General features: G+C 39.0%; 1 protein-coding gene across 1 annotated transcript in view; it reads right to left on the bottom strand.

Annotated features, from left to right (window-relative positions):
- Positions 1-347: 347 nt before the first annotated feature.
- The window catches only part of TMEM132C (transmembrane protein 132C), a 525,373-nt gene continuing 512,603 nt past the window's right edge, over positions 348-13,117 (bottom strand). Inside the window, exon 9 of the mRNA XM_074299414.1 lies at positions 348-1,641. Coding sequence (XP_074155515.1) covers positions 439-1,641 — 1,203 coding nt within the window. The 3' untranslated portion in view covers positions 348-438. The remainder of the gene's footprint in view (positions 1,642-13,117) is intronic.

The following is a 13,117-nucleotide window of genomic DNA, read 5'->3' as shown; positions in this document are numbered from 1 at the left end:
CTTAGCAGACCCTATTTTTATATTTTGCTGCTTTATTAGAAATATAAACAGATTATGTTTATGTCTTTTTTATTTGTCTTTTTGCTTTTTTTAACAAATAATTTTTGGTAACTTGTCTGTATTTTTTTTTTTTTTACTCATAAAATAATCTTCATATGTCCTCACCTTGCCCAGTTCATCACTTTCACTAGTTCGTTGCTTTCTCAAGTGTTCAGATTGCCCTAAAACCGCAATCAGCAGCTCCTGAAAAACCATATAGCAAAAGTGTCTTTCCCCAGCTACAGAAACTGCTATATTGTTTGTGGTGGATTCCCCTGCTTTCCCCCCTCCCATCTCCCCCCCCCCAACCCCTGCCCCACTCTAGCTTCATTGTCGGTACCAATATATAATGTAGAACTGAAGGCATCAAGGTGTGGTGGGTCCTTCAGCCAGAGGACCCTACACTTTGTCTTTGAATTTCTCCAAATAGTTTCTTAGTTCTTTGGAGTCTCCCAGATCCATGTCCTGGCACACCCATTTGATGTCATCGTCGTTGCTACTGAGAATGGAGTTGACGGTGGGGCAGCCATCATCTGGAGGTATTGTGGTGAAGGTGGTGAATTTTACGCGCTTCCTTTTGGAAGTGGGGGAGTGTAGAGGGTCTGCTTTTTGTTCTTTCTCTTGCTTCCCCCCTAAGTCAGCGGACCTGTGAATCTGGCTCTGAACATGCTTCTGTGTATTACCATTCAGGAGGAGGTGATTGCTTTCTTCGTAGCCAAGTCCCCGGTCTATAATTGTGGTGTGCTCATCCTGCTGGGGTGATGTATCCCCAGAATTCTCCAATAGTTCAGCCTCATTGCCCAGCCAGACCCAATCATGGGAGTGGGTCATGGTGGCTTGGCCTTCTATTGGAACTTGCTTGTGACGGTATTTCAGGGCAAATGTGGCACAGTTGATCAGAAAGACAAGGATGGCCAAACAGAAGACCCCCAGGAGTGCATACATTCCTATCTCAAGGTCACTTAACCCCCTGGTAGCTTGGACCAAGTCATTCTCTTCCAGCCCACCACTACTTTTCGGGAGGTCAACTTGGGCAGGGAAATTGGTAAAGTCAATGGGGATGTTCTGCAGCTGCCCATCACCAGACAGTCTGCCTCCATCCAGCTTACTGTTCTTCACCACTTTGTTGTTGATCAGTGATTTGACAGTGGTGGTGACTTTACGAAGAACACTCTCCTCTCGATCAATGGAAGAACCTCCAAAGTATCGTCCATCTTGGCCATAGTGCTCTTGGTCGGGGCCCTTTTGTCGGCGGTCACTGGCATGGTTCTCAATCTCATCCCCATCATAGTCCCCGCCAAGGCTAGAGATGGCGTCGTTCTGCCCAAACTTGACCTTGATGTTGCCCACACCCATGGCCAGCACACTCTTGCGCTTAGATTTCTGACAGGCTTCAGAGATCATCATGTCAACTTTGACGATCTGTCCTTGCCCTTCCCCTTCTGCCACCACGAGAGGCCATCTCAGCTCATGGCCCTGATGAACGGACACGATGGTCTCGTCCAACGATGTGGCTGAGAGGGAGAAATCCTTGGGATCATAGATGTCCAGCGGTGTCACTGAGCCGTCGTTGAACTGGATCCACATGCTGACCACAGCTTCCTGAAAGAAAACCGGGCAAATCATCATGATAGAATAACCCCTGCAACTTGCAAAGAGCTTTACCATTTTCAAAGCTATTGCACATTCGTACTCTCACTGATCCCCTGCAGCAAACCTATGAGTTAGGCAGGGTTGCTTTTATTTATTCATACACATATAAACATATATATTTATACATATACAACATATACTCACATATTTTATACATATATTTTTATGTGTATATATATATATATACATGTGCCTTATATTTACATATACATGTATAGGCCTTTTATACACATACATATATACAAAGATATATGTGTATATTTACGTATATGTATTATATATATTTATGCACATATATTTCTATTTATAGATGAGGAAGCTGAGTCCTTTTGCCCTACTGGAGGTAGCTGAAGGAGTGCTGGATCTGAAGGCTTGGAACTATAGAATCATTGCTCTATAGATGGAAAAGACCTTAGCAACCATTGTTTTCATTTTTCAGAAAAGGAAACTGAGATCAGATGCCCAGTCAGGATTTGAACCCAGAATGTCCTAATTCTAAGTCAAGTTATTATTCTGGCTCTATAATTTATCACCTGCGTGACCTTGAGTGAGGTACTTCTCTTCTCCAGGACTGCAAAATGATACAGTTGATCTAGATTTATTTATACACACACATACACACATATTTAAATATTTGTTGAGACTCAGTCTCTCTATCTTACTTCAGGCCAGAAGGGCAGAAGCTTCTTAGGCTTGGCCCTCTCAGGGGAGCTTTCTGTGTTCTAGCATGAAGGTGTCAAACTTTAGATCAAGCTACTTCTCCCTCCTTATCTTAGAAGACCATACATTGCATAGTTTGCATCTTGTTTTAGATACTTATCACTTATATCACCTCAGTCAAACAACTTTATTGGACCTTAATTTCCTCACCTACAAAAAGACTTATCAGTGATGTTTAAGTTCTATCTAAAACTATGATCCTACGAATCTCATTTCAGTTCTTTGATCTGTAAAATGAGGGGATTAGAATCGGCCTCTAAGGTCTCCTTTTTCAAATTTAAAATTTTGTGAGCCTCTCTGAACTCAGTTTCCTAATTTGTAAAATGAAAAGGTCCTTTTCTGTTCTAATCTATGATTCTATAGTCCTATAATATCACCCTACTTAGGCCCGCCCACCTTTCTTGAGAATTTAAATAAAGAAGCCACTTTGAAGAAAATATTTCCTTTCTTTGGGAAGTTGTGCTAACTTTAATCTTAAACCTAACACCAAATCTAAATCCTTTAAACTAGATATCAGGATCAGAAAACACCTTCCCTGCGGTCTGGAGGCAATTTCCTCTAGAACTGGGGTAGGAAATCTAACATGCTTTTCATTAAAGGCTTCACTTAAACAAGCACAAATGTAGATTTAATATAATTGCCATGGCCATAATCTTTAAAAAACCCTCTATCCATTAAACACTAATTTGTGTGATTTATAAAAGCCACTGCCTGAGCATGGAAAAATCTCCCCAGAAAACAACCAGCCCAATTGGACTGAACCCTTTATTTGCCAAATGCTGTCCCCTTCTCCTTCTTAGTCTGTGACATGGGGTTGGAGTAGTCAACTCACTGAGCTCATTCTTTAGAGGGAGAAGGAGGGAGGAAGATAGGAAGAAAAAGGAGGGGAGGGAGTACATCCCTCGTACACATTTCCAGAGACAAGTGTTAGAAAAGAAAATAATAACCCCCCCCACTTTTTTCCTCCCCTCTTCAAACTCCCTCAACCTCCTGGAAGATCCCTTTTTCCTTTGCTTGAGAAGCTAAAAAAACTAATGCATTTTCCTTTCAAGCCTGAAAACCTATTCCACCCTTGAAGTAGCTAGGAACGCCCATTCCATTTCCATGTCAGCAAGATGCTGGCCATGGGCTCTTTCCTCTAGGATAGCTCAGTTTAATTGTGTTCTTTGCTCTTAGTGGGCAGAAATCACCATTAGGGGCAAATCAAAAGCAAAGGATTGATATAGGTAGTCATCTAGTTTCATTTCAATGATGAGGTGACTATTTCTTAGGAGCAACACCTGATCTGGGAAATGAGATGATTTGTCCCAACTCATTCTCCTTATCCTTCAATTATGACTCTTAGGTTTGTGGGCCCTGAGCTTGTGAGAGGATGAGGGGTTCCCAATTCTTTGAGACGGCTTAAGGTGAACAGTAGCAGAGGGAGGGTCTTCTGTTTCTGAGATTCTGTATCTGGAAGCATCATGGGATCAGATCATAGAATAAAATTGGAGAAGACTTCATGGGCCTTCTACTGAGATCTCTTTTGACAGAGAAACTGAGGTCCAGGAATGGGACATAATAGAGCACTTAAAGAACTGATTTATGATTTATGGAGAAGGGATTAGAGTAGTTCTGTTTGATCCTAGAAGATAGAACTAGGAGCAGAGGGTAGAGGTTCTAGAAAAACCCACTGAAATTCAAAGTTAGGAAAAACTTCCCCATAGTTTCTGTCACGTGTTCTTTCAGTCATATCTATTTGTGTCCCTATTTGAGGTTTTCTTGGTAAAGATAATGGAGTGATTTGTCATTTCTTCTCCAAATCATTTGACAGATGAGGAAACTGAGGTAAACGGGATAAAGTGAATTGTCTGGGGTCACACAGCTAGTAAATGTTTGAGGCTGAATTTGGACTTGAGTTTCTCTGACTTGGTTCTATCCATTGTGCTACCAAGCTGCCTTCCCAACAATTAAAGCTATTCAGAAGCAGACGAGGCTGCTTTCAGCCATTTACTTTTCTTGGACGTCTCCATGTTGAGACTTGTTGGGCATTCCTTTCTGAATGGACTGGATTAAAGGGCCACTGAGCTCCCTTTCAGTGATCAGTTTCTTCAAGGCAACTTGTCCCAGGTAACAAGCTAGTAGGTGATGGCAGGGAGATTAGAACCTGCAGAATGAGAGCTCTTTTCACTGAATCCTACTGCTTCCTTCAGGGGCATTCTGGGTATCTGGAAGACTAATTGTCTTCACCTTAGATGATTACATAGACATAAAGCTAGTAGAAGCTCCTCCTTAAGTCACGCTGGATACATATAATGTAACAAGTCTGGGATTCAAAAGGAAGGGATTTTCCCAACATCACCTATGGTAGTATGATGTCAGATTAAATCTCTGAAGAAAAGGACTGTTTTTATTTGTTTGTTTTTTATCTTTGTCTCCCCAGTAGAGTGCCTGGCACAAAAGGCGGGTTTAATCACTGAGATGAAAGTTCAACTCAGGGCCTCTGTCTTTAAATCTAGCACTCTTTTCCTGAAATGAGAATATTTGTGAAGCCCACTATTAAAGTGGTATATAACAGCCCACTATGGCTATTGTTGTTATTATTTTCTTCCTCCTTCCTTTATAAAGAATGTGTATGGTAGCTTGACTGCCCATGCTACAGTGAAAAGAGCTGAGTTCAAATTCCACCTCTGCTATTTATTTTCTGCAGCTTTGGGTGAGCTATAGCACATGTCTGAGACTCAGTTTCTTCAATGGTAAATATGAGAGAATTATACTAGATAGTCTCCGTCTAAACTAGATGACTTCTCCATATCTGTTACCATTCTACGACACATGTTATTGCTGCTGGAATCTAAGGACTTGATCAAATTGGTCCAGCCTTTCCTCTTCCTTTTCCCTGCTGCCTTTTCCTATTTCCAATCTTTCTTTCTCTAGACTTAGGTTAAACCCCATTTTTATGCCCCTATACTCATAACCCTTCTGATGGTGGAAGCCCACAGCTGTTGGCATGTCTTTTAAAAATAGAGACATTGGTTAGATCTGTCCCGAGCCTTTTGATACAAATGGCCTCAATCAGCCTGCGTGGCAGTGCTTTGGAACAATCTGGATGAACATTACCTATGGAGAGCAACCTCCCATACTGCACAATCATCACACAAATTTACAGAATCATCCTGGTTTTCATTTGTTACACTCTGGTTATAAACAAAGGGAATTGCTAGGCTTCTGGCTAATTTAGACCATTTCTCTGAAAACAACGAGGGATGGTTAACTCAGCAATAGACTTGAGTGGGAAGAATATTTAATTTCCAAAGTGTGATCAGGAAAGGCTTTAGGGACTGGCAAAGGGAAAATCTGTAACAGCCTGGTAGGAGGAGAGGGCAGAGAACTTGGGGATTCATATTGGATTGGTAATTTGAAGTGAATTGGACTTGTGGTTATTCTCAAAGTGTAATGGGGCCACAATAGAAGGAGAAAATGGAAATGAGAGTACCAACATGGAGAATGCTGAAGAACAGTAGCCATGCTACAGGCTAAGGGATAATTTAAAATATTTCACATTCCTGTATTTTAATTTCCTTATATAAAATGAGGGGGTTGGACTGGCCCCTGCAGTGCTTTCTAGCTTGAGACCTATGAGCCTATGAAATAGGGACATTTAGAATAATCTTAAGTTTTTTTTTTTAATGTTGTGGTGGTCCCTTGGGCAATCTGGTGTCCACTTCTTAAGATTTTTTTTAATAACTGAGAGAAATGCTAATTTTCAATTAGAGGATAGTGAGCATAAAATTTTAATTATTTTTCTCATCTAAATTCACAGATCCCTGAAATCTATCCACGAGTCACTTGGGGGCCTGTGGACTCTAGATTCAGAACCCTAAATCTAGACAAATTCTTATTTTCAGAGGGTATCCCTTATTCTGTATCTTTTTCAGGACAGAGCCAGCCATTTTTGGTGAACATCTTGTTTTTCACACATTTAAAAAATGCCCAAATCTACTAAATTCTGAGGACTGAGAGACATGTTGAGTCACAGTTATCCAAATCTGTGGAGGCTAAGAAAGTCCATTTCAATCTCATTCTCATGGTGATTTCTCTTCAGAAATTCCATATAAAGAATGATATCAGCACAAAATAATGGCAGACAGTCCAAATTTTCAATAAAGCTGCAAACTGAAACTCTTGTGACCTGGTAAAAGTTTGGGTTAAGTTCTTTTAATCACCTCATGAAAGAGAAGTAGACCATGGGGTTTTCTTAGGAGAAGCCTGTGAATTTCCCCAAAGATTAGAAACTCTAAAAGGCTCAAAAAAAAAAAAAAACTTAACACCCACCCAGGCATGATTTAGGATGCTGTCCTTCTCAGAGGCATTTCTGCAAATCAGATGAACTGCATCAATAAATCCTCTTTGATTCCCATGACAAGGTCCTCCAATTACTATCAAGAGATGAAGATGGATTGGAGCCTTTTTATCTGTAAAAAGGCTGCCCTTCCCTGAGAACACTTCAAGAGCTGAGATGACAATTGCTCATGAAAGTCATTAATTATCTACTCCAAATAAACACTCCTCAGGTCTGGCCACTTGCTTTCCTTTCTTTTTCTTCCTCTCCCTTATCTAGCTCTTTTTTTTAAAGCCAGTCATCACAACTTCCCATTATTTAGTGTCACTGAGATGACTAGAGCAAATAATTTTCTCTGAATGGACTGTGAATCTCAAAATGGTCATTATTAGCTCATTCCTAATGAGAGAGTTGACAAAATTCAAGACCAGTAAATGATGGATTCCCAGAGTCATCAATGATTTCTAGATTGCATGCTGCCCAATTGAAGGTGGGAGAGGTATCGAAGAGACCCTCCACCTTTGTCTTCATCTTCTGGCTGTCCTTCAATTACTCTCCTGTTTCTTCTTCTCCTACCAACTTGGTGACAGAGCTTTTCATGGTTAATGCTGCTCCTTCTATCTACCAACCATTTGATTGTCAATCGGACAAGCTTGTACCAAGCTAAGTAATGGCTTCCATAGGTAGCTATGATTGATGAATGTCCTAAAATCTTCCCTCTCTTCAGAGTCATCAGTTCAATGCAAAACACTTATTAAATATCCTACTGTGTGCAAGGCACTGGGGTACAAAGGGAAAATAAATGAAAAAGGGAAAAAAAACACTTCCCTAAAAAGAACTTGCAATTTGTTGGAGAATAGAGGCTGTAAATACATAATAGTCTATTGGGAGGAGGTGAATTGTGCCAGTTATGTCTGATTCTTCATGATCCCATTTGGGATTTTCTTGGGAAAGATATTGGAGTGGTAGGATTGGAATCCAAGTCCCTAGACTTCACAATATGTACTTTCCCATCTCCTTGCTTTGGTATTAGCTGAACCCTTTGCCCGGAAGGCACTCTCTCCTCACCTCTATCTCTGAAATCTTTCAAAACTCAGACCAAATTCTGCCTGCCACGGGAGGCCTTTCCTGGTCTCTGCAGTGGCTAGTGTCTTCTTTTCTGAGATTAGTCTTCTGTTCTGTGTATATCTTATGTATGGTGGCACAGTGGATAGAGTACTGGACTTGGAATCAGAAAGACATTTTTCTGAGTTCAAATCTGGCTTCCATCATTTACTAGCTGGGTGACTCCGAGCAAGACACTTTACCTTCTTGCCTTAGTTTCCTAATCTCTAAAATGAGCTGGAGAAGGAAATGGTAAACCATTCCAGTATCTTTGCCAAGAAAAGCCAAATAGGGCCATGAAGAAACATTGTTCAGATACCACTGAACAATGACAACAATAACAAAATGTATATGTTGTCTCTCCCACTAGAATGAAACCCTGTGCATGAAGCTATTCCTGGTCTCCCCAGTGGCTAGTACTTTCATTATCTTCTATCTACTCTGAGTCTGTCTCACATGTATTTAGTAGTTTTGTTATGTGTTGTCTTTTCCATCAGCATGTGAATTTTTGGAAGATAGTGCTGTTTTTAATGTTTCTTTGTATCCTCATCATTTAATAAATGCTTTTTGGATAACCTGATTAGCAGAGAAGTGAATAGAAGATAATTTGGGAGGTGAGGGTATTAATAATATATATATATATATATATTATATATTATATATATATATATAATATATATATATTTGTGTGTGTATTATATCAATGTGTGTGTCAGTAAGTATGTGCATATGATTGTGTAAGTGTGAATGTGCATTTATAAGATCTAGAGGAGCTTCAGACAGGAAATGGCATACAACCTGAGCTTGAAGAACTTAAGGCTGATGTGAGAAGGATGTATATTCCTACAATAGAGGAATGACCTGTTTTGAACCAGGCAGATCCATGTTGGAATGTTCATGTTCTGGGAACAGCTGGTAATCCAGTTTAGTTAGAATGGAGTGAGCGAAGAGGGAGTCATGTATAAGATTGGAAAGATAGGGTGGAGTTAGATTGTGGAGGGACTGAAATATGAGGGCAAGGAATTTGTATTTTATCCTGGAGGCAACTGGGAACAGTTGAAGATTTTAATGGAAGGGAGTGATATATTCAGACTTTCCTGAATGGAGAAGAGAAAGATTGGTGGCAGGGATACTTTAAAAGTCCAGAGCAGAGGTAATAAAAGCCTGAAGTAGGAGAGTGTGCTTGTGAGGAAAGAAAAGAGGGCAGATGTGAAATATATATTTCCTTCAAATATATTTTAGATTTGGGGTTTCAACAGCTTTTATTTATACAGGATTTTATAGTTTGCAAGGTGTTTTCCATATGTAAATTCATTTGATCTTCCTAGCAACAACCCTGTGGAATAGATGCAGAAATTGAGGCAGAGGTGGAGTGACCTAGTTAATTAATAATGTCTGTCACAACACCCTTTGGAACAGATGCTAATTATTATTCTCATCTTATAGATAAAGAAATTGAGGCAGGCAGTGGTGAAGTGACTTTCCAGGGTTACACAGCTAATATGTATCTGAAGTTGGATTTAATGTAGGTTTTCCTGACTCCAGGTCTAGCATTGTATCCACTTTACCAACCAGCTGCTTGAATGTGCCTCTGGCTAAAACAGAGATGTATTCCTCTCAAAACTTGCTTAATGATCATATTGAGATGTAATGTTTTTTTTTTTAGTAAAACCCAATATATAGCAAGGATGCAGATAAGCTACTGTCCTTTGGACATAGTGAATACATGGAGTCTGTGAAAGAAAATACCTATTTTTGAATATGAGGAAATATAAGTGCTGTGGGGGCAAAGAAATGGAATTTAGAATATGGATTTAGAACAAGTGTTCTTTATTTTGAAAGAATCATCTATTTTGATTAGTATATTTCAATATATTTGGTTTTCTTTGGCTTCCTATGAATTTTATTTTGTGCTTTTAAAAATATTCTGAGAAAGGCTCCATAAGCTTCAACAAACAAAAAAAGAAGTCCACTCCAGAGAAAGGCCTCTATAGGGAGCCATGCATACTGAGGAACATCCCAGATCTATTCCTTTTGTGAGTCACACGGGTCCCATGAGAAGCTGGGAACCATTGAGAGAAGAAAATTGCTTGATGCTTTCTGGAAAATGGAACACGTTTTTTTGGTAGGTGAGACTGATAGCTTGATTATCAATCTATGCTATAATTACTTATTGCCTCTTACTATTTCTCTCTTTCTTTGCCCTTGTTTCTACCTCTCTCTCTCTCTCTCTCTCTCTCTCTCTCTCTCTCTCTCTCTCTCTCTCTCTCTCTCTCTCTCTCTCTTTGTTGTCACTGTCTCAGCCTTTCTATTTTTTGTCTCTGTCTCCTCTTTGTTCTGTCTGTCTCTATCTCTCTTTAAAGAGCTCTCTATAAGCAAAATGCCTTTGGTTAGCCTTCAATGAATTAAAAGGCTAGTCATTAAATCACTCCATAGATAAGATACTTCTCTCTATCATACTCTATAAATCTAGTGAAAGCCTGTGGGACACTTAACCTTCCTTTTCACTGGCATTGGTGATACTCATCATGGCCAACAGTTTGTATACTAAAACATCAGCATAATAGTTCTGACTCAGGAAATCACTTTTCAGTTCAACCACTTCAGGGTACCTGCTATGAGAAAGGCAGCATGTTGGACATCAACTATACAAAAGGATAAAATCATAGCTTCTGTTCTCTGGGGGCTGACACTCTTCTAGTAGTAGGGTACAGTATGAGGCAGGGGAATTTATGTTACAAGGCAGAGTATTATTGGGGCAAGAAAAGAGATTCAGGAGAATGAAGTTCTCTAGGAAAATGGGAGGAAAGAAACAAAGGCATCCACTGGGGAGGAGAGGTTTCAGAGGGAAATAGCCATTGATTGAGGCCATTTGGAAGGGAGAGAGAGAAAACTTGGAAATGAGGAAGATGAAGGGGAAACAATAATAATCTTCAAGTATGTGAAGGGTTATCCCTCAAAATGAAATGAGACTCAGAACAGAGTCAGAGGTTAGTGTAAGAAACAACAGGAAGCAATTTTAGGTAGGCAGATTTCATCTCTATAAGAAGAGAAATTTCCTTAACAATGAGTTGTTCCAAAGTGGAATTTTTTACCTTCTTAGGAAATGAGTTGCGCCTCACTGGGAGCCTTCAATCAGAAGCTAATCATTTGTCAGGGCATGCTTGAACTAGGTGCCATCCTTTCAACTCTGTAATTTTGCTGTATTATTATTTCATCCACATTTTCTCTCCTCAAATAGCCATTTCATTTATGGAACAAAATGGATCCAGTCCCCAAACTTGTAAGAGTTAACATCCTATTCAAGGAGTTACATAATGGAAACCAAGTATTGATGATATAAAGTTGAAAGTGATAGGTACAAAGGAAAGATCCACATAGAGTGTTATGTGAAAATCTGGAGAGAGAACATTGCAAGGATAAGGTAATGAGTAGTTTATAGAAAAAGTAGCATCTACACTGGCTTCAAAAGGGTGCTGAGAGGCAGCAAAAATTGAATTACTATACTCCAGGCCAGTGCGAATGCTTATAAGTGGAGTTGTAACTAGGACAAAGTGACTGAGGCTTTGTTCCAGGGCACTGAAATTTAGAAGTTGCAAAAATGTTAAATTGCACTTGTGAAATACTGAAATGTAAAATTATTCTCCACTTAAATGTTGGTAGAGTTTTCACTCTTTCAGCAGCACAGAAACTGGTTGGCAAGAATAATTAGTTAAATTGGGAAGCTACCAGATGGTATACTACCTCCATCTGTTACCATGTGTCTCCATAACAGGTTAGTTCTTTCATGGTCTATCCATTTTCTTCCCCAGACAGTAACCTATTTGAGATGTCTCAAGGTCTCTGTCTTTCCAGACAGTCGAAATTCTGAGGTCGCTTTCTCTTTGAGGATATCATCAGGATATTTCTATCCCCACAACTGATTTGAGGCCAGGATTAGTATTACTTTCCCTTGGTTTATGCTTCTTGCCTTGGGCACCAAAATGGCATTGTAAGAAATAGCATGCTTGTTTAGAGCATCACAAGACCACTGATTTAAAATAGTAAGAGACCTTAGAGACAACTGAGTCTAACAAGTTCATTTTACAGATGCAGAAATCAAGGTTCAGATAGATTAGATAGCATGCTCAGGGTTCAAGATCTTGTGAATACCTGAGGCAGGATTTCAATCCAAACTTTCATGATTTCAGGTTACTTTTCTGTTCATTATGCCACATGGCCCTTCTCTCATTATGTCATGCTGCCAAATTTGTGGAACAATTAGTAGTTTAGTTTGGATGGAAAATAGAGGGCTTGGATGGGAGTAAATAACATGAAGTAAAAGTATGAAGGAAAGCAAGAGTGGGTTTTCAATGGTAGTGGGTCTTAAATTCCAGGCTAAGGAACTGAAATTTATGCTAGAGGTAACAGGGAGTCACTGAAGATTTTAGAGCAGAGGAATTTGCAAATTTTCTTACCGTGCAAAAATGGTTATAGCAGCTCTCTTTGTGGTGTCAAAGAATTGGAAATCAATTGGGAAATGGATGAGCAAATTGTGGTATATGAATGTAATGGAATACTATTGTTCTATAAAAAGCTGTGAGCAGTTGAATTTCAGAAAAATCTCACATGACTTACATGAATTTATGCAGAATGAAAGTGAGCAAAACCAGCAGAACATTGAATACAGTAACAGCAACATTTTGTGGATAACCAATTTTGATAGATCATTGTATTTCTGAGGAGAGCAAAGTCTAAGACAATTCAAAAGACTCATAATAGAAAATGCTATCCACAGTCAGAGAAAGAACATGAAGTATAAGTGCAGACTAAGCACACTATTTTCACTTTTTTGTTGTTTTTTTTTTCTCACGGTTTTTCCTTTTTTTCTGATTCTTCTTTCACAACATGACTGATATGGAAATCTTTAATAGGATTGTACATATGTAACCTCTATCAAATTGGATTGTCATCATAGGGAGGAGGGAGAGGAAGAAGGAGGAAGAAAAAGTGAAAATCAAAGTATTATAAAAATAAATGTTTAAAATATAATATAACAATTACATTATATTACATAAATATATTATAATGAAATATAAAAATAAATGTTTAAACTAATAAATAAATTTAAAAACTGAAAAAACCCAAAAACTTAACTGATACAACAATAAAAAAGAACAGCTATATGAATGACTGGTGTGCCCTCTCATTTCCTAGCCACCAAATGGAATTGAAATCATTTTAACTAGATATCCCAAATCTTATAAAAAACAACCTCCTGTGGCTATTAGCAAATCTCGT

This window comes from Sminthopsis crassicaudata, chromosome 1 (assembly GCF_048593235.1).
Source record: "Sminthopsis crassicaudata isolate SCR6 chromosome 1, ASM4859323v1, whole genome shotgun sequence".
Taxonomy (NCBI): Eukaryota; Metazoa; Chordata; class Mammalia; order Dasyuromorphia; family Dasyuridae; genus Sminthopsis; species Sminthopsis crassicaudata.
This window is presented reverse-complemented; position numbering and strand designations above follow the sequence as displayed.